Source organism: Artemia sp. Qi Xiang Cuo, chromosome 13 (assembly GCF_049724085.1).
Source record: "Artemia sp. Qi Xiang Cuo chromosome 13, ASM4972408v1, whole genome shotgun sequence".
Taxonomy (NCBI): domain Eukaryota; kingdom Metazoa; phylum Arthropoda; class Branchiopoda; order Anostraca; family Artemiidae; genus Artemia; species Artemia sp. Qi Xiang Cuo.
In genome coordinates, this window is record NC_142806.1 from 31,291,195 (window position 1) to 31,311,933 (window position 20,739).

At 36.3% G+C, this 20,739-nt stretch overlaps 1 protein-coding gene across 1 annotated transcript in view; it reads left to right on the forward strand.

Moving 5' to 3' along the window:
* The window catches only part of TBC1D5 (TBC1 domain family member 5), a 134,928-nt gene that overhangs the window by 41,610 nt on the left and 72,579 nt on the right, over positions 1-20,739 (forward strand). Inside the window, exons 6-9 of the mRNA XM_089098837.1 lie at positions 690-849; positions 4,884-5,008; positions 7,600-7,772; positions 11,910-12,166. Of these exons, the coding sequence (XP_088954963.1) occupies positions 690-849; positions 4,884-5,008; positions 7,600-7,772; positions 11,910-12,166 (715 nt within the window). The remainder of the gene's footprint in view (positions 1-689; positions 850-4,883; positions 5,009-7,599; positions 7,773-11,909; positions 12,167-20,739) is intronic.

Genomic DNA, 20,739 nt, shown 5'->3' on the forward strand with positions numbered 1-20,739 from the left:
TTTCTGAGATATTTCTGGTCTATGCTGTTATTATGAAAGTAAAGAATAACATTGAACCTCAAAATGAGCAGAATTCATTCCATATAGGAGGGGGACTGTCCGTTACTCATTCCTACTTACGCCTCATAGTGCTAACCACTTCAGAGGATGCTCATTCGATCAGAAATTGAGAGTTTTAGTTTGTTCCTGGTTTTTTGGTCGAGGGGGAGTGGTGCAAAAAAAAAACGTATTAATAATGTGTTTGTATGTTTTTTGTTATGTGTTCAGGAGTCAGACAAAATGTCGGGGGGGGGGGGAGGCAACACCCCTTCCCCCTGCCGATAAAAAACGTATCAATAATGTGTTTATATGTATTTTTGTTATATTTTCATGAGTCAGACAAAATGTTGGGGGGGGGGTAAACAAATCCTCCCCCCGCCTAAGTGACGAAGACTCAACCTGGGGCGGGTAGCATAGAAAAATTAGCCTACTCAACTAAATAATATAGGCAGTCTAACCCAAGACAACTCAACACAGACATTAAGATAACACTAAAGTCAGGTCATTCTACTCAACACAATAAACGCCCTACCTAGTTGATCCAGCATAAATGACCCTGAATAGACAAGTGAACTTAGACAGAAAATGCAATGCAGATGATTCAACAAAGTCAACATATTACTTTTTTTAGTTAACTTTTTTCATTTTAGTCGACTTTATTCTTTGATTGTTGAACCAGATCGTGTTGAGTATGATGCCTATGCCCTATTTTCACTTTTGATGGAAGGTGTGAAACACTGGTTTAGTGGTAAAGAGCAAGAATCAAAATTACTATTAGAGATTAATCCGAAATTATTTAATCGTATGGAGGTAAGAACACTAAGTGCCAGGTGACTAAAGTTTTTCAGTGTGTAGTAGATGAAATTTCCTCTTTTGTACCTTTGAATTTATCCACAGTTTAAAATAACCCTATGGATGTAAGAATAGTAAGCGTCAAAATGTTCTTTTACCCGTGAATCGATTTTCTTCTTTGCAGATTATTGATTTTTTTTTTAAGAAATACAAATTGTATTCATGACTGACTATGTGATATACTCGGGTTACGATAATGCGATTTGTAAACAAGAACGAATTAATAAAATATAAACGATAATAATTTAAATTAAACTTGTTAAAAGTATTATAAGTTGGTTTTTAGGTGTTTCGCTCTAATTCGGCTACAGACAAAATTTATTTGCTCGTGGTTGCTATGACACCCAATTTTATGGATAGTCTAGATTTTATGGCAAACCATCTTCCAATTTTCTCTTGTATTTTTGTTGTTGTTGTTGTATTGTTGGTCCATCTTTATACTTTGTTATAATTGTGGGTTATAAATATAAAAAAAATTCCTTTCTTTAAGTTTATTAGTACGTATAGATAAGATAATATTTATTGCAAAAAGCCTGCGGGCCATAGCAACACAGAATACAGTCTACAAACAAAGCTCAGGAACGACATACAACTTTAAATACAACTTTAAATGTATATATACTCGGCTAAAATGTGTTAGTTATGGTGCTATCTAGCTTGTAAATGCTTATATTTTTAGATGTAAAATACATGCTTCGACAAAGACCGTGTAAGGTTTAAGTGTATTTTTTCTAAACGAAATTTTTAGTAACATTAGAATACTTTTTGTTAGCCCTATAAGGACATCAATTCTTTAGATTACTGAAGTGTAGAACTGTAATCTTCCTATTCTGCTTCATTTTTGAGAAACCAGGGATTGGTGTCAGGGTATGAATGCCGACAGGGGGAGGAATAAGGGGCGATCCCTCCCCCTGGGAAGTAAGAACGCATAAAAAATGTATAGAACATACAAATGAGAAGTATTTTCGTTTAAATCTGGCGAACATAAGGGTTGTGGTAGCACTTACTTCCCTCATGGGAAATTTTCAGGCGTCGCTCACGGTCCGAGTCCATCCTCATTTGCAGGTACTGGAATCGGGGTCGTTAAAAGATTATAGCATCTTGAATTCATCAACTCCCAGCCTAGCAAGAACCACTAGCTAGTGAGGAGGATCAAGTTCAAAATCTTGCTACAGAATATACCAGATATATATATATATAACTCCTTTTTAGTGGTGATTCAATTCAAAGCGGAATCACTAATTTATTTTAGGTCACATAATTACTTTAACAGAAAATTTTACAGTATTAGACTAACAAAATCTGCCTGATGAACAAGACAAACTTTGTTTCTTGCGTGGTTTGGCTTTTTCTTTATTGCTTCCATGAATTTGGAAGATCCAAAAAGGCACCACAAGACTATATGTTGACCTATTTATATGTTGACCTAGAACCAAAGTATCTTACTTAAAGCTATTAAAAAGGTTTTTTTTTTAAATTCAGATTCAACCTTGTTTCTTTCATCTTAATTATTACAATTCACCTCAAAGAAATATCTTATTCATAGAAAATACTTGAAATGTATCCATCTAATCTTTAAACCCTTGAGTGTAAACTTCTTTTAAAACTATTGTCAATATATCTAAGCTAAATTAAACGAAATGTAGTTTATTTCACTTCAGGTTAAACGTTCTCTGTTGTGCTCTCATTATTAAAAATGATTCGATGTAAAAAAAAGTGATAGAATTTCAATTAGATTAAAAACCTCATTCTCAAGTTGATGTTTAAAGGTCATGTTACGAAATTCTATTTGAAGGTAATGCCATTTTGGAAACCTTTTTATTTAACACTTTTTAAGATAATCTTTATTGAGTTCGACTTATGGTTTGATTTGCGTCATTAAGCAACATACAAAGGGGGTGGGGAGGGGTGGCTTAGACCTTAGTTCTGCCTGTGCCTCTTGAGACACCCAGGGCGTCAAGGAGGAGTCACCAATCATCCCTCAGATCTGCTGCTGTAGTGATGTGCTTCCATTCTCGTTGAACGGAGGTGTGCAAGTTGCATAGACCCCTCTGATAGATCTGGCACAGTCTGTTTCTCGGTCTTCCCCGTGTGCGACTTCCTGGTGGTTGCCAGTGTAAAAGCAGATTTTAGGAGTCTGGGGTGGTTCATATGGAGGACGTGTCCCAAATACCTCCACCTTTTAATTCTGATGATGACGGTCACTAGAGGTTGTTGCGTCATTTCACAGATGACTTGTTTGTCGTCTTCTGGGACCGGTGGATGTTCGATATTTTGCGAAGTCGCGCATTTCAAAAGCCAGGGTTTTTCTCCCTTGTTTGTGATCCATGTGCCATGTTCCGGCTGCATAGAGTAGTATTGGCGTGACATTGCTGTTCAAATGACATAACTTTAGGCGCAGAGAAAATTTTCGAGATCTCCATGCTTGACATAGTTTGTTGAAGGTGCCATTTGCCTGTCCTACTATAGTGAGCACTTTTTTCACTGTCGAGCCAGTTTTCTCGATGATTCTTCCTAGGTATTTGGACAGGACACCTTCTTCAACACCTTGATCGTCACATTTAATTGACAGAGGAGATTACAACCGGTCTTGCTTGGTTCAAGCACTGCAATCTCGTCTACAAAGTCAATATCGTTGACCTAGACTTAGGGGCTTAATCTGATGCTTCTTGTCTCTGCACTCTGCAGGATGAAATCAATCACCATCGCAAAAGTAATGGCGATAGAACATAACCCTGTTTTACTCCTGACAGGATCCGGAAGAAGCTAGCTTGGCCCCCTTGTGTCTGGATGCAAAATTCGCCACCCTCATACATGGCGATAATAACCGCCATGACTTTCTCAGGGACTCCGAAATTGATGAGAATCTTCCGTAGTCGTTCACGATTCACGGAGTCGAAAGCCTTCTCGAAGTTCACAAAGATCTTTGAACGGCACTCTCTGCTTTTTTTTTTTAGCTAGAAGTCTAAGCATGAATATAAGGTCCGCACATGAGCGATTTGGCCGGAAGCTATACTGTTCGTCTCGAAGGTGATTGATCAAGTCTTGGTCGAATCCTCTGTAGGATCGAACATCTTTCTAGATATTGACAGCAGACTTATACCTCACCAGTTGCCTGGCATGGAAGTATCTACTTCTTAGAATATTCCGATGAGTGTGCATCCGATGAGTGTCTATCAGGATGAATGGAAGATATATGAGGATATTGATGCTTTCATCATCTCTGCAGATATGCAGTCCAGTCCTGGATATTTTTTCAGTTTATTTGCTGCTTCTCGTATCTCACTGGTAGAAGGTAGATCCGTGCTGATATTTTGGGGGAAGATGATATTTAGAGTTAAAAGGTCCAACCTGTACTGAAAATTAGAGCTCTTCTCTCAGTCTTGATAAACCTTTTTATTTTCTTAAATTTTTAATACACAAACGTGTGTCTGGGCCACAGCGTCTTTCTATTTTAGCATCGTTACCGTGATTAAGGACCATGTTGCCTTTTTTCTCTCTTGAATTCTTACTTCTATTAAAAAAAAATTCCTAAAGAAAAACAGTTAAACACCTGAAGAGTTTTAATTTCATGTTACCTTTTAATTTGTGCACGCTAAAGATTTAAATTTCAACCTCCCTCCCATTTAAAATAAAATTTAAGTCTTTCTCCCTTCCATTAGTGTGTTATCAGCCAGTTGGATATTGACTGCAAAATTTTGAATGGATCGTACAGCGAGAAAACATTAAAAATCTTTCGTGGCATTTATGTAAATGAGTCCGAAGTACCGATGTATAGTTTTAAACGGAATGAATAGCAACTTGATATAGATGCAAAGTATTATAGGATAAATTTGTGTGTTACCTGAAAGTGAAGTCGTTTGAGAGTCAAGTAATAAAGTTATATGAAATCGGTCTTAGTTCTGACTTGGCAAAATCTTTTGGAAAAGAAAATATTTTACGCGTGATCTCCTATTGCTTGGATTGTTTCTAATGTAGAATTTTTTCCTTAGAATTCTGCGACTAATGATTTGGTCAAGAAACTTTCCGAATTGCATGACAACCGCTTGAAAAGATTAGACACAGAACTATACATTCATTTGGAAAGAAATGAAATAGCCCCTCAAGTTTATGGAATGTAAGTAGTTTCTATGGATTGTCCATTAAAAGATAGCGCAGGAATTTTAAGAAGAAAATGCATATCTGGTTTTTATATTGATATGGAACCACCTAGTGCTGGGAAATTTGCTGGATGCTGTTGGTGTTTACCAATGTGTTCGATAGTCAAAGTGTTTTTAAATCAAATGCTTCAACACTAAAAATCCTAAAAAGGTAAAATGTGAACTTAATCCCTTGGGAAGCCAATGGCGTCATTTCACAAAAATTTAGAGGAGGGGGCAAGTTACATTTTCAGAAATGTAGGGGGGAGGTTTATGTTTTTTTTCGGTTTTTCAATAAAAATACAAAGAAAACTTTTTTCAAAGAGATTTTTCAAAATTCAGGAAGGCCACATGCCCCCCCCCAACTGACCCCACTGTTGGTTGCCGAACAATTTGGAACCAAAATCTGTATTGAAATATTGTGAGGCTAAGCGTTTTAATTATGGATGACAGTTTTGATATTTTGAAACTAACAAGCTGTTCAAAAGCAAATCTGACTAGTTTCCAAACTACATATAAAATAAACGTTACTCGCAATAACCGTCAAGGGGTGGAAATATGGTGCCCTGTAAAGACTTCTGCAACCCTTTGACTCTTAACCGATTGGACTATCGCTTAAATAAACAAATATCCTCTCTCATCATACCCTTTTTATACAAAAATACTTCGTGATTCTATTTATAGCCGATGTGTTCCTGCCCCTAATGCCACCCGGGTTGCATTTTTCTGAGGTTTTAGCGGAAAAGTTGGCGATTATATCCTTAACTACGTCCACTCTCAACAAAATTAAGCCTTTGTACTGTCTCTGAACTCCAACACTTATTCAAAGAAGCAAATATTTCGACTTTTTATTATTCTGTCACGTGATTTGTACAAAATAATCGTATTCAGTAATACTTTTTCTTCCTTAATTTTCTCCTTTTTTGTCTATAGTGTTTTTTGATTTGGCTTCTGAATCAATCATTTCTATTTGAACGGTTTAGTATGTAAAAGGTACAATTTAAAACGTGCAATAGAAAATTAAATGAATTTCGTGTCCAAGAAACTATATTTAATTCATATGAAAACACAATTTAATTAAACACGTGTAGGATGTATGCAGCAAAGCTTGCCGAGTGTCTATTGCTAGGTTTTTACAATATATCATGCACATTTTTCTCTTTTTCGCTGAACATTTTAAGTATACAAATGAATTGCATGTTTTGTTTATTTCCATGAGCAAACCAAGTTAAATTTAAAACATACGAGGGAGTGTTGGTCGTTTAGCTCAGTGGTCAAGCTCCCTGTTATTTAGGAAGAGGGGGAGGGATTGACACCCATCGACATGGCCGTCTCCAGAATTTTTTTTCGGAGGGGATTTTACAAGAATTATTATTTTTGCAAACACCATAACCCCCTGCCTGGATGTGACCTTGCCCATCGATGACAATTTTACTGTGGATTTTTGCTTGTTGTTACTAATTAAATAGGTGACACATAAAACTTATCTTTGTTATTGCAAAGAAGTACAATATGATTTTCTATTTTTTTTTTTTATAACAAACTGTAATGTGTACGTTTACCCAATTAAAAAAAAAAATAAAAAAAAATAAAGTATAGACTATGCAAATAATACTAAGCAAAATATATTATCTTATATAAGAAATTCTGCTAACTCTTACGATTGTCATTTTTTTTTAAATTATATTTCGCCCATTTTATATTTCGTATACATACATATATATATATATATATATATATATATATATATATATATATATATATATATATATATATATATATATATATATATATATATATATATATATATATATATATATATATATATATATATATATATATATATATATATATATATATATATATATATATATATATATATATATATATATATATATATATATATATATATATATATATATATATATATATATATATCATTCTGCTGATATTTACGTTTTTTGCTTAATCAAAGTGGCAAGATCCTAGAACTCATTCGTAAAGCCCATATAAATTTGGCTTGGCAATACAAGTCATTATACAGGGAATGCTGCTTACTCGTATGGATCTTTGTCCCTCTTGTTTTGATTTTATACCCCAGTAAGTAAGTGATAACTGAGTGACAGTGACAGCAACCAAGTGGCAGTTTACAGAACTTAGAGGAAGAATAAATATCGGACAAACTGGGTACTTGGATGATCAAAGTTTAGATTACCTTCGGATTATTCATTTATATAAAATAAACTGAAATAAAAAGTTAGAAACTCAAAAAGACTGGAAGCTTATTCGGTAGTAACCAGAATTGAAAATATCTTCGGTGAGTTTATATTCCATTTTTAAACTGAAGTGTAATTTGGGATTGACCCTACTTTAATCTTTACTGCTACCAACAAAAAGGTGTACTTGAACGAAAACATACTCTTACATGATTGTTCAGCAACAAGATAAAAAATCCAAAAAACTAGCACAAATTTCAAAGAGAGGCCGAGTGAGACTCTGACATTATATTTTTTATGCAATATAAATGTTTTTTTCTTCTATTTATTCTGTTAATTTTTTTTATCTCTAGTCGTTGGCTGCGGCTGCTTTTCGGTCGTGAGTTCGCCTTCGAAGATATCCTGCCTTTATGGGATTCAATATTTTCCAATGTTGAATTTCTTGAAACCGAAAGTGACTCTCGTATCAAATTTACATTTGTTGATTACATATTTCTTGCCATGCTCTCTACTATTAGAGAAAAGTGTAAGTCCTTTTGTTGATTTCTATTTTCTATTGTACTTTGAAGAAATTCGCTAAATCCAAGGTACAGGCATCTACGCAGGAATCCATTTACCGAAGGATTCTAAAAAGAAAAAAACTGTAATTCTTTTGAAAAATATTGAAGATTATGGTGGAAATCATAAAAATCTTGAAGGGGAGGCCGGCTCGAAGCTCTTCTCTGTCCTATAGAACATTTTACTTTTACTGGGAACACAACCCAACTCAATAATGTAAGCTTAATGTACATTTCCGTTTAATCTTATATAAGGATAAGCTTGAGTCTGGTCCAGGTTTGAATTTCTTGGGATTTGCCCTTTTAAAGATTTCTAACTATATCTCATGCCCGCCACATTTTGTCATTGATTATTTTTGGTCTTTAATATAAGAAAAATGTTTTCTTAGGAGTCTAAACACGAATTAATAGTCGTAAAACCGAAGCTTCAAAATATTTACGACTGTAAATATCAATATGGTATTTAAAGTTATCTTTTCACAGGGATTTTGTCTGTGTGGCCATTGTCTACCTCTTCATGGTATTGATTAAATTATATTATTTGAAAAAAAACTACATTTTCTAAAGAGTTAAAGAGGCTGAGTCACAAGTTCAAACCTTAAAACGTACAGGGATTAGGAGGTACAGTTTGGAGGCTGCCGCCCCCAAACCCCCCGCTTTTGCAGCCTCTTTCGTTAAGGTTTTTTTTAAGTCCTGTAGCCTGCAATCAGTTGGTCATACTAACACGAATGAAACTGTTTCAATGCCATTTTTTTTAAATCTTCAGAGAATTTGGGAATGACAACTCAGTCTGTTACAGTTATAACTACAATCTTGTCTCTGTGCCAGGTATAGTTATGTATTCAGTGTGATTATGTATGATGGAAAAATAGATGCACCTGAACCTGCCTGAACCTAAACTGCTTGTTTATGCTGAGCCCTTCTTCTGTTCCCTGATTTTTCTGTTCAAAATTGTGAAGTTCATCACATTATAGCTTGTTATCGGTTAGGGAAAAATCTCCTGTAAAAAAAAATCCAGCAAACAGGCTCAGTACTGTTTCTAATCAAAGAGATGCAATAGGATGTTCTTACGGTAAAAAATTCAAGCAGACTCCGTTCGTGTTGCAAAGCATTTCTTTGCAAGGGAAAAAGCGGGGGTTGAGGGGGGGGGCAGACCCCCAAAATAAAAATCTTAACAAAAGAGGGTGCAAAAGCGGGGGGTTTTGGGGGTGGCAGCCCCCCAACTGTACCTCCTAATCCCTGAACGTTTTAAGGTTCGAACTTGTGACTCAGCCTCTTTAACTCTTTAGAAAACGTAGTTTTTTTCAAATATTTCTGCACGTTTTTGTATAGTTTGTTACTAATTATTGCTTGACTAACTGTTAACTGATCGTGTCAGGAGTTAAAGTTGGGGGGCTGCCACCCCCCAAACCCCCCCGCTTTTGAAGATTCTTGTGTTAAGGCTTTTAATTCCGGAATACTCAAATCAAATGCACAGTAAGATTTTCTTTTTTCAACTTTTCCTCGAGCATGCGGGTATACGGCATGTTATCAAAGCAGTGGAGACTTACCTGTAAGCTGAAGGCCGACTGTGGTGTTCTTCTGGGGACGCCTGTTGAGCCGAAGGATTTAATAGATTGGATTTAAAAAAGAAACTGAGTTTCTTTTTTAAACTTTAAATTTAAGAGATGCTACTTTAAATTCAATATATAAATCGAACCCGGGTCTTCCGCATGACAGACAGGAATAGTGATCACTGTACTATTAGAGATTTTTTTAAAATTATTTTTTGTCTCTGCAATCTATTTTCAACGCAAGCAAATACAAAGTAAGATTTTCGTTTTTCGACAAAAAAAAATACTGGGAAAGAGCTGGAATTTTTTGAAGCTTGTAGTCGGTCTTGTCAGGTTAAGAGGACTATTTTGATCTAATTTAATAATGAAATACTATGCTTTTAGGAATTTCAAAAATTAACATGGGCTCTTATAGGAAAACGAGGTTTTTCGTAAATGTAAATTCGGGGGATAATTTTTTCGGTCTGAAAATATCAAAAGGCCCTAAGAGGTTGAATTCCGGTTCGAATGAGTCCTCATTCACCCGGATCCGTTGCCAACTGTGGCCTCTAAGCGTGGCTGATAAAAAAATTAATTTGATAACCATTAAGTGGCTATCTTTGGTTTTTAAAAAACAGGGAAGGAGTGATCGGATTGAGCTGAAATTTTGAGGATAAGCTCTCAGGCCCTAGGAGAGCTTATCCTCTAAATTTCAGCCCGATCGGACAACGTTAAAGAGGGCCTGTGGTGGTTGGGTCGAAACTTCTGGCCCATTTTCCCCCATGAAGACAAAGTCGGAGGGGGGGGTGAAATTTTGCATGTTTCTTAGTTTGAGCTTAGGCTACAAAATGCGATCACCGCCGTCTCTCTGCGACCGCTAGGACCGGAAATCGCTTAACATTGTGGTGGGTCGCCTCTTTAAAGAGGCACAAGTGTGCCTCCTTGATAAGTGACTTATAAGAATGGGAACTGGTACTAATGTCGACAAAACCACGCCAACCCCATCTAGCTTTAGCGTTTCTTTGTATTTTTTTCAAACTTAGTAATTGTAACTGAAATCAGCCACTTATTGTTGCACTAATTTTGCCAATCACTTAAGTTTCCCTACTTTTGTCTTGTTATTACACTGAAAAATATGGTAAGAAACGCCAAGCGATAGATGGCGTTGGCGATTTCTAGTGTTGAAGGTAGTTTTGGTGTCAAATGAGACTGAATTTTTTTTTAATCAGTTGATATTTCGGACATTTTTTTTGGCAATGCACATGTGTAAGCGATTCTAAAAGGATTAATTAAGAGTAGTACACAATGGTAAACAACTTCATAATACTTAATGAAGATTATAACAACTGTATCTAATTACAAAATATGAGCTATAAGATTTTTTTATGCTGTTGAATTTGAAGTCTAAAACGCAAGCATAAGCGAGTTCAATACTAAATTCTCAAAGGGGTTACGGTTAGCTGGAATTTATAAACTATGCTATTAAACGTCAAAATATATTACTTTGAATGTAGTGAAAAGGGGAACGTTCTTCTGGAATTCATTTTCTAAATTGTATTGCATTTTGATCATGCCCAATAACAAAACAACACAATTTTAATGTTTAGTGCAACAGGGAACGTACAAATGGAATTAATTTTCTAAATTATATTGCTATTTTGATCACGCCCAAGAACAAAAAAACACTACTTTATATTGCACAATTTTAAGCTTTAATGCAACAGGGAACGTTCTTCTGGAACTCATTTTATAAATTGTGCTGCTATTTTGATCATGCACAAGAACACAAAAAAAAACACAATTTTATATTGCACAATTTTAAGCTTTAATGCAACAGGGAACGTACTCCTGGAATTCGTTTTCTAAATTATGCTGCTATTTTATTTTCCCCAAGGACAAAAAAGCACAATTTTAATACTCACAATTTTAAGCATTAATGCAACACGGAACGTACTCCTGGAATTATTTTTCTAAATTTCACTGTATTTTCATCACGCCTAAGAATAAAAAACACAGTTTTAAGCTTTAACTGTACAAAATCTAAGTTGTACAAAAATTTGCTGATTATGATCTCTTTGTCAATATCTGTAATCACAGAAAAGTTGGAATGGCTAAAGTGTTGTTTGGACCACCGCCAAAAATGTTAGTTCTTGGCAATCCAGGGGAAGCGAAGGTCAGGGTATTTTAAATGGATTGAAAGATGATATTGATATTGTCTTTAAAGGAAGTAAGAGCTTCACAAGGGAATCAGAAAGTGAAAATCTGAATAGAATAGACTGGAGGAAGAGCTTGTGCTGCTATATCGTGCTCGGGTGGCTTTGTGCTGTGGTGAACTGCTTTTACTATTAGCAGTAGACTATTATTTTGAAGAATATAAGGTCAAAGTTTAAATAGAAAAACAACAACAAAAAAACAATAAACAATAACAACAAAATATCGCGTTTCTTTATAAAATAATGCAAGAAAATGTCTTTTTTTCCAGTTATTTGTCTGTCAATTTTTTGTCTTAATATTAAATAGTTTTAGTGTTTTCTTAAACTCGTTCGTCTTTTTAGTACTTCTCTTTCATTTTAGTACTGTCTTCCGACTACACGGGTTGCCTTCAGTTGCTTATGAAATACCCTCCTATGATTGACATTCGGTACGTGATTCGTTTAGCAAGCCATATCCAAAATCCTATGAAGCATAGAAAGCCAGAGATGCCTTTATATATGGTTTTATCCAAACCAGCTGATCAGTCCTCAGAGTTAACTCAAGGAGTTCATCGCGTTAATTATAGACATTCTGTGGATCCGTCAAAAATCAAAATAATCCTACAAAATTCCGATAAAGTAAGAATGTTAAATCTCTTAGATTAGAATTTATTTAGTCGTAAAAATTTAGTGTAAAAGTTGTCTGCCGTTAATATCTTCCTCACAAAACAAATCTTCCTTCACATCCAAGGTATCACAAACTTTTTGACTTTCCTCTATATCTTTTCCTGCAACTGTATCTCGGTTTAACACATTCTCAAAATGTTCCGCCCATCTCTCTTTAACTCTTTCCTTATCACTAATTGTGGCCCGTTCTTATCTTTTCTAGTTGAAAAATGGTCATTTCTAGTTGATTCAGGAGTAGTAACCATTTTCCAAATTAGTCTTAACAATAAAATATTGTTTTGAAAACAAATTGATGGGAATTTCAAAAAATAGTCGGAAACCTCAAAAAATTCAGTCGTGGTTGCAAGTAATCGTAGTCGCATTTCCAATTAGTCGCAGTCGCAGGTAGTCACAGTGGCAATCAAAAGTGGTCACAGTCGCAATCACAAGTAGTCGCAGCAACGATGATAGTGATAGTAGCAGTAGTAGCGTAAGTAGTAGTTTTAGTATTAGAGTAGCCCCGAAAATGTTCAGCTTAATACCCTCAGCATTCATTAGTAGTCGCAGTAGCAGTAGTTGTAGTAGCAGTAATAATAGTGTAAGTAGTAGTTGTAGTAGCCTACTTTTTGGGCTAATGCTACTATTATTGAATAATAGTTGTTGTTACCCTTACTCCATGCCTATCAACTTTAGTTCTGCCCTAGGATGGATGATAGACTATCTATCAGCAAGTGAAATGACAACATTTTTGTACAATTCGTAAAAAGGCTTTTGCCAGCTTGATTTTTATAGAGGCGGTAGTAGCAGCAGTTGGTCTAAAAGTTCCAACTTAATACCCTAATCCCTTTCTGAGATATTGATGATACGCCCTTTTAACAACCTGCTTGCACGAAGTGCGCTTTGGTTTTGTTCAACATTCCCTTCGCATTCCCTTATTAGCCTCAGCCTTAAAATGGTTATCTCAATATTTTTATCAGAGTATTTTTGGGGGAGAACTTGTAAAAATGGCTTCAGGGGGAGAGGCTGGTTCCCCTACAGAGGCGGTTCTAACGGGGGAGGGGGTACTTGTCCCGGGTGCAGAAATTTTAAGGGCGCAAAATTTCAAATAAATAATATAACAGTTATAATCATTTTGTAATTTTTGAAATTCGATTTTTATCAAAATAACGAAGAGAGTTCAGTTGGCAGTAATTATAAGCAAATTCAATATGGAATTTTCATTTTCCCCACGTCTTCATCCCCATTCCTTGAAAATAAAAGTAAGTAGACCGAATTGAATCAATTCTAATGTTTCTTGTGATACTTTGCATTCAAATTTTGTTGATAAAGGAAAATATTGTTAAAATCTGGGCTGAAATTTTTTTTGAAGGAAGGGGGGGGGCTAATCAAGATTTTGGCTGGGACGCATTAAAGGCCAGAACTGCCACTGCTCCACTAAAATTACTTTTGACTCTAAAGATTGGAACTATAACCTTCAATTTTTCAATCGAATGAGCCCCCTTTGGAATGTGTACGACAACTGCATTCATATGAAGTGGTGTGGGGAAACAAAATAACACATAGAGCCTGTTTCACTCTTTATTTAGGCAGCCTTTTTGCTCTGCCTATTATATACGCCATAGTTGTGTTCTGAAATGATATTTTATCAAAATAAAATTATGTTTTTATCCCTAAATCTCACGTATGACCTAGGCCAAAATATTCCAAAATACCATGTCTTGGCTAAAAGAAGTTGAAGGTCGCATTTTTAAGCAGCTGAAATATGTTATATTATAGTTACCACTACCATTGTAATGTCATCCCTGCTCTTTAATCCCCTTGGACCTAACTATAGGGCCTGATTTATATTTTGAAAAAAATGTCGATTGGAGACCCGAAGTACACATTCCTTATTCATCTTGTGATTGCTGTATTAAATCGAAATATTATCTTTTCGGGTTTTAAATTGCCCATCCGTATGTCTTTTATCAAAAGTATTTGAACATATTCTTTAATACATCATAATTCCTAGCACCTTGTGACAGCGCTGTGGATAAAGCCGTGCCTCTTAATTAAGTGTTTTCAGGTTCAATCACGCATGTTGCAAGGAGACTTTAGATATCCTGATTTATCATTAATTTTTTCTTTCGTCGAAACCTCGCAATATTTCAAACTGTACTTTTTTTTCTTTTCGAGTCAATTTTTGGCATGCCTCTTTTTCAGGTAATTAATTAAAAAAAAATTTCCACAAAATAAGTTATTAAAAAAAAAGTAAAGAACTCCATTAAACTAAAAATGAACAAAAACAGAATCACATAATCTACCAAGCATGCAACTACCACAAATCAGTATCAATAAATAAATGAAACCCAAAACAAACAGAAACTAAAATAAATAATAGAGTCAACTCAAAATGAGTAGAAAATAGTATGAGTAGGGTTGTAAACCCATATGCGTTCTAAAATACAAAATATAATTTGTACTTTACTGGAAACAATTCAAATGAATTTACTGAAAAAAATGTTCATTTTCAGTTTAATATACATATGCTGATATTTGTTCCTTTAAATCTTAATCAATTTTTAATCTCCTAAAGTTATAAAAATGAAAACATTAAAAAAAAATTTCAGTAAAGTTCAAATTATATTCTGGATTTTAGAAAGCATAGGGCTTTACAACCCTATCTAATTTTTATCTAATTTCTGTTCGTTTTATACTGACGGTCTTTTTCAGGGAAAAAGACTGAGCCGCATCTAAAGTTAAACAGCCACCCCTTCCATAAAACCTTAAATACACCTTGGACATAAGTTGCAACCCTTGCCCCTAATCTCTGGGTTTTTTCAACCCCAAAAGCCTAGTTATATGATATTTCGACTATTTTGAATAGAAAGGCTATCTCAAAATTTCTATTAGATGCATTTCGGGACAATACGACATGTGTGTGTGGGTGTGGTTGGGGGGGGGGTAGCTGCCCTCTGATCACTTTAATTCTTAAAAGGGCACTAGAGCGTCTCATTACTAATTCAATGAGCCCCCTCCGAAGATTATGACCATGCTTTCTATAAAAACCTTATATGCCCCAGGGCATAACTTACAACCCTTGCCCTGAAGGATGGGGGGATTTGTTGTCCTCAAAGACATAGTTTCCAGACCTTTCAAATACGTTGAAAAAAATGGCAATCTAAAAATTTTGATTGGAAGTGTTTGGGGAAATGACGGGCGTGGAGGGGGCATTTGCCCTCTGATCAATTTTGGCTAATAAAAAAGGCACTCTCAAAAAAGGCAGTTCTCTCAATTTCCAGTTGAATGAGCCGTTTTTGAAGCTTCTACGACAAAACTTTCTATACAAATCATATATGCCCCAAGGGCATAACTTACGTCCCTTGTCCTGAGGGCTATGGGGGAGGGTTTTTCATCCTTAAATACATAATTTCCAGACCTTTCAACTACGTTGAACAAAATTGCCATATTAAAATGCCTAATCGGAAATCACTTTCAATTATTAAAAAGGGCACTAGCCCTTTCAATTTCCAACCGAATGAGCCCGTATTTTTTACGACAACACTTTCTCTAAAAACCTTATATGCCCCCTGGACATAACATACAACCCTTGCCCTGAGGGTTTGGGGGGGGGGGGGTGTTCATCCTCAGAGACCTAATTTCCAGAACTTTAAACTACTTTGAACAAAATGGCTATCTAAAAATTTTGATTGGATGTGTTTGGGGAAATTCTGGACGTGAGAGGGGGGTTGGTGCCCTTCAATCACTTTCAACTATTAAAAAGATTACTGGCCCTTTCAAATTCCAATCGAATGAGCCGTTTTTGAAGTTTCTACAGCAACGCTTTCTATAAAAACCTTATATGCCCCCTGGGCATAACTTACAACCCGTACCCTGAGGGCTCTGGGGGGGGGGGTTGTCATCCTCAAAGACCTAATTTCCAGAGCTTTTAACTACGTAGAAAAAAATGGCTATTTCAAAATTCTGACTGGATGTGTCTGGGGAAATGGTGGTCGTGAGAGGGATGGTTAGTTGCCCTCCAATCACTTTTTACTATTAAAAACGGCACTAGCCGTTTCAATTTCTAATCGAATTTGCCCTTTTTGAAGTTTCTACGACAACCCCTTATACCTTATATGCCCCCAGGGCATAACTTTCAACCCTTTCCCTGAGGGTTGTGGGGGGTTGCCATCCACAAAGATCTAATTTCCAGAACTTTCAAGTATGTTGAAACAAATGGCTATTTCAAAATTTCATTGGACGTGTTTGGGGAAATGGTGGGCATGAGAGGGGGGTTAGTTGCCGTCCAATCGTTGTCGACTTTTAAAAAGGGCACCAGCCCTTTTAATTTCCAATTGAATGCGCCCTTTTTGAAGTTTCTACGACAACACTTTCTATTACAACCTTATATGCCCCCTGGGCTTACAATCCTTGCCCTGAGGGTTGGGGTGGGGGGGGGGTCGTCATCCTTAAAGACCTAATGTTCAGAACTTTCAACTACGTTAACCAAAATGGCTATTTAAAAATTTTGCTTGGATATGTTTGGGGAAATGGTGGGCGTGAGAGGGGGGTTAATTGCCCTCCAATCACTTTCTACTATTAAAAAGGGCACTAGCCGTTTTAATTTCCAACCGAATGAGCCCTTTTTGAAATTTCTACAAGAACACTTTCTATAAAAACCTTATATGCTTCCAAGGCATAACTTACAACCATTGCCACGAGGGGTGTGTGGGGGGGGGGGGGTGTCATCCTCAGAGACGTAATTTCCAGAACTTTCAACTACGTTGAACAAAATAACAATCTCAAATTTTGATTGGATGTGTTTCTTGGGGACATGATGGGCGTGAGATAGGGGTTAGTTGCCCTCCAATCACTTTCAACTATTAAAAAGGGCACTAGCCCTTTCAATTTCCAATACAATGACCCTTTTAGAAGTTTTTACGACAACCCTTTCTATAAAAAAAGCTTATATGCCCCCTGGGTATAACAATCCTTATCCTGAAGGCTGGGGGGGGGGGGGTGTCATCCTCAAAGACCTATTTATCAGGACTTTCAACTACGTTGAACAAAATGGCTATCTCAAAATCTTTATTGGATGTGTTTGGGGAAATGACGGAAGTGAGAGGGGGATTAGTCGCGCTCCATTCACTCTCGACTATTTAAAAGGGCACTAGCCCTTTCAATTTCCAATTGAATGAGCCCTTTTTGAAGTATCTAGGACAAAGCTATCTATAAAAAACCTTATATGTCCCCAGGGCATAACTTAAAACCCTTTTACTGAGAGGTGTGGGGGTTTGTCATCCTCAAAGACATAATTTCCAGAAATTTCAACTACATTGAACGAAATGGCTATCTCAAAATTTTGATTGGATGTGTTTGGGGAAATGTTGGGCGTGAGAAATGGTCCTTTCAATTTCTAATCAAATCAGCCCTTTTTGAAGTTTCTATGACAACACTTTCTATAAAAAGCCTTATATGCCCCTAGGGAATAACTTACAACCCTTGCCTTGAAGGCTCTGAGGGGCTTATCATCCTCAAAGACCTAATTTCCAGACTTTTCAAGTACGTTGAACAAAATGGATATCTAAAAATTTTTATCGCATGTGCTTGGGAGAGGGGGTTAGTTGCCCTGCAATCTCTTTCAAATATTAAACAGGGCACTGGCCCTTTCAATTTCCAATCGAATGAGCCCTTTTTGAAGTTTTTACGACAACACTTTCCATAAAAACCTTATATGCCCCCTGGGCATAACTTACAACCCTTGTTTTGAGGGCAGTGGGGGGAGGGGGGTTTTCATCATCAAAGACCTAATTTCCAGAACTTTCAACTACGTTGAACAAAATGTCTATCTCAAAATTCTGATTGGATGTGTTTGGGAAAATGGTGGACGTGAGAGAGGGGTAGTTGACTTCCAATCATTTTCGACTATTGAAAAGGGGACTAGCCCTTTGAATTTTTAAAGGCCAAATGAAAATACTGAAAATACACAACAAAGCGAATATTTCGAGTGGACAAACGCCTCTCTTCCTCAGCGCGAAACGAAATAATTTAACAAAGTAAAGTGCCGAAAAAAAAAAAAAAAAAACAAAAAAAAACGCGGAAAGTCAATGTGAAAAGAACCAAAAAACAAAGAAAAAACCAAAAACTTAAAAGTTGAATAAAATTCAATAAAAGCCAAAAATTATAAGAATAAAAACCAAATACCTAACAACCATAAAAACGAGTTACTCGCCAATATCCGCGATTTGCACAAAATCTAAAAAATTATGAACTGCCATCGACGGATACTAGCGAACAACTGAGGAATAAAAGAAAAGAAAACAATTCATTCACTCAAAAACAAAACGAACCAGCAATTAAACAAGTTGGAGAACTATGTCATCTGATTTCGGATTTTAATTATTGAATTTCTTGCAGACACCCTTTGAGACCTTAGGGGTTGTTCTCGTGTTTGATTATATGACTGGGAAAGGTTTATTTCAAGGATTACTAAAGTATCGGCTTCTCTTTTGAGAAAACCGAAATATGACTCGTTTATTCTTAAATCACCGGAACCCCTGTTTAAAGCTAGACCTAAATGTTGGTATTTATAAATTTCAACAGCTTTTCTGTAGTGCTGGACAATACCTTTGTCATGCGAAATTAGGCTAGCTTGATTAAACAAAATAGTATGGTCTGGGTTTTCAAATATGTGCTCTGCAACGGCAGAGTCAAAATTTTATGTTTTTTTTTCACCTTTTTAAGTGTATTATTAATTGAACTAGAGTGCTGAGTTAATCTATCCGTGAGTCGCTGATCAGTTCTTCCGATATACCAAAGGCCATACGAACAAAGAGTTCTGTAGACACCGGAGTTTTCACCTATAGGGATAGGGTCTTTACCTTGATAAATTTTGGACCTAATAGTTTTTCTGGGTCTATAGTAAGTGTAAATGTTATTTTTTCGTAGATTTTTTGAAATGTGGTCTGAAACCCCTTTAACGTATGCCTATATGAAATGGAAAACTTTATACCATTCGCAAAAAAAATCTTTTTACTTTCTTTGTTTGCTTGGATACACTTACGCTATTTTGATTTGGTTAAATTTTAAGAGAATAAATGGGAGGGTTGGCGTGGGAGGGTGGCAGTAGAAGGGGGATTAGTTGCCCTCAATTTACTTTCGACTATAAATGGGCATCAGCCCTTTCTATTTTCAATCGAATGAGCCTTTTTCGAAGTACCGGCGACTACTCCTTCGATACGAAGTGCCCTGGTCTAAACAACAACAACAAGAAAAAATAATCCATTATACCCACTTCGATCTTTACTATAAAAATGTCAAGCTTTACAATGACTTTCGACTATTAAAAAGGGCACTAGACCTTTCGATTTCCAATCAAATGAGCCCTTTTGGAAATCACAACGCTTTCTATAAACACCTTATATGCCCCCAGGGCATAAATTACAACCATTATCCTAAGGGGTGTTAGGGTGGTTGTCATCCTTTAAGACCGAATTTCCGGAACTTTCAACTACGTTAAACAACATGGCTATCTCAAAATTTTGATTGGATGTGTTTTGGGATATGGTGGGCATGAGAGGGGTGCTAGTCGCCTTCCAATCACTTTCGACTATTAAAAAGGGCACAAGCCCCTCTAATTTCCAAATGAATGAGCACTTTTCGAAGTTTCTATGACAACTTCTTCGATATGAAGTGCCCTGCTCTAAAGGAAAAAATTAATAAATAATACATTGTGCCAACATCGTTTTTATATGCCCCAAGGGCATAACTTAAAATCATTGCCCAGAGGGTTGTGGGGGAGTGTCCTCCTCTTTACATAGTCCCCGTTTCTTTTTTCGTTCTCAGGTGTCCCCGTTCTTTACTTAGGCAGCACGATCCTGCTGCCTATGATTTATACAACAATTTTCTATATAAACCTTATATGCCCCCAGGGCATAACTTACAACCCTTGCACTGAGGGCTCTGAGGGGGTTATCATCCTAAAGACCTAATTTCCAGAACGTTCAACTACGTTGAACAAAATAGATACCTCAAAATTTTGATTGAATGTGTTTTGGGAAATGGTGGGCGTGAGAAGGGCGTTAGTCGCTATCCAATCACTTTCAACTATTAAAAAAGGCACTAGCCCTTTCAATTTCCGATTGAATGAGCCCTTTTAAAGTTTCTATGACAACGCTTTCAATAAAAACTTTATATGCCCCAACGCATAACTTACAATCCTTGCCCAGAGGGCTGTGGGGGAGGGGCTGTAATCCTTAAAGATCTAATTTCCAAAACTTTCAAATACTTTGAATAGAATGGCTATCTAAAAATTTTGATTGGATGTGTTTGGGGAAAAGGTGGGCGTGAGAGGGGGGTTAGTTGCCCTCAAATCACTTTCGACTATTAAAAAGGGTACTATCCATTTGAATTTCAAATCGAATGAGCCCTTTCTCAAGTTTCTACGACAAAAATTTTAATGAAAACATTATATGCCTCAATAAAATGATGGGCGTGGGGGGGGGGCTAGTTGCCTTCCAATCCCTGTCGGCTACTAAAAAGGGCACTAGCCCTTTGAATTTGCAATC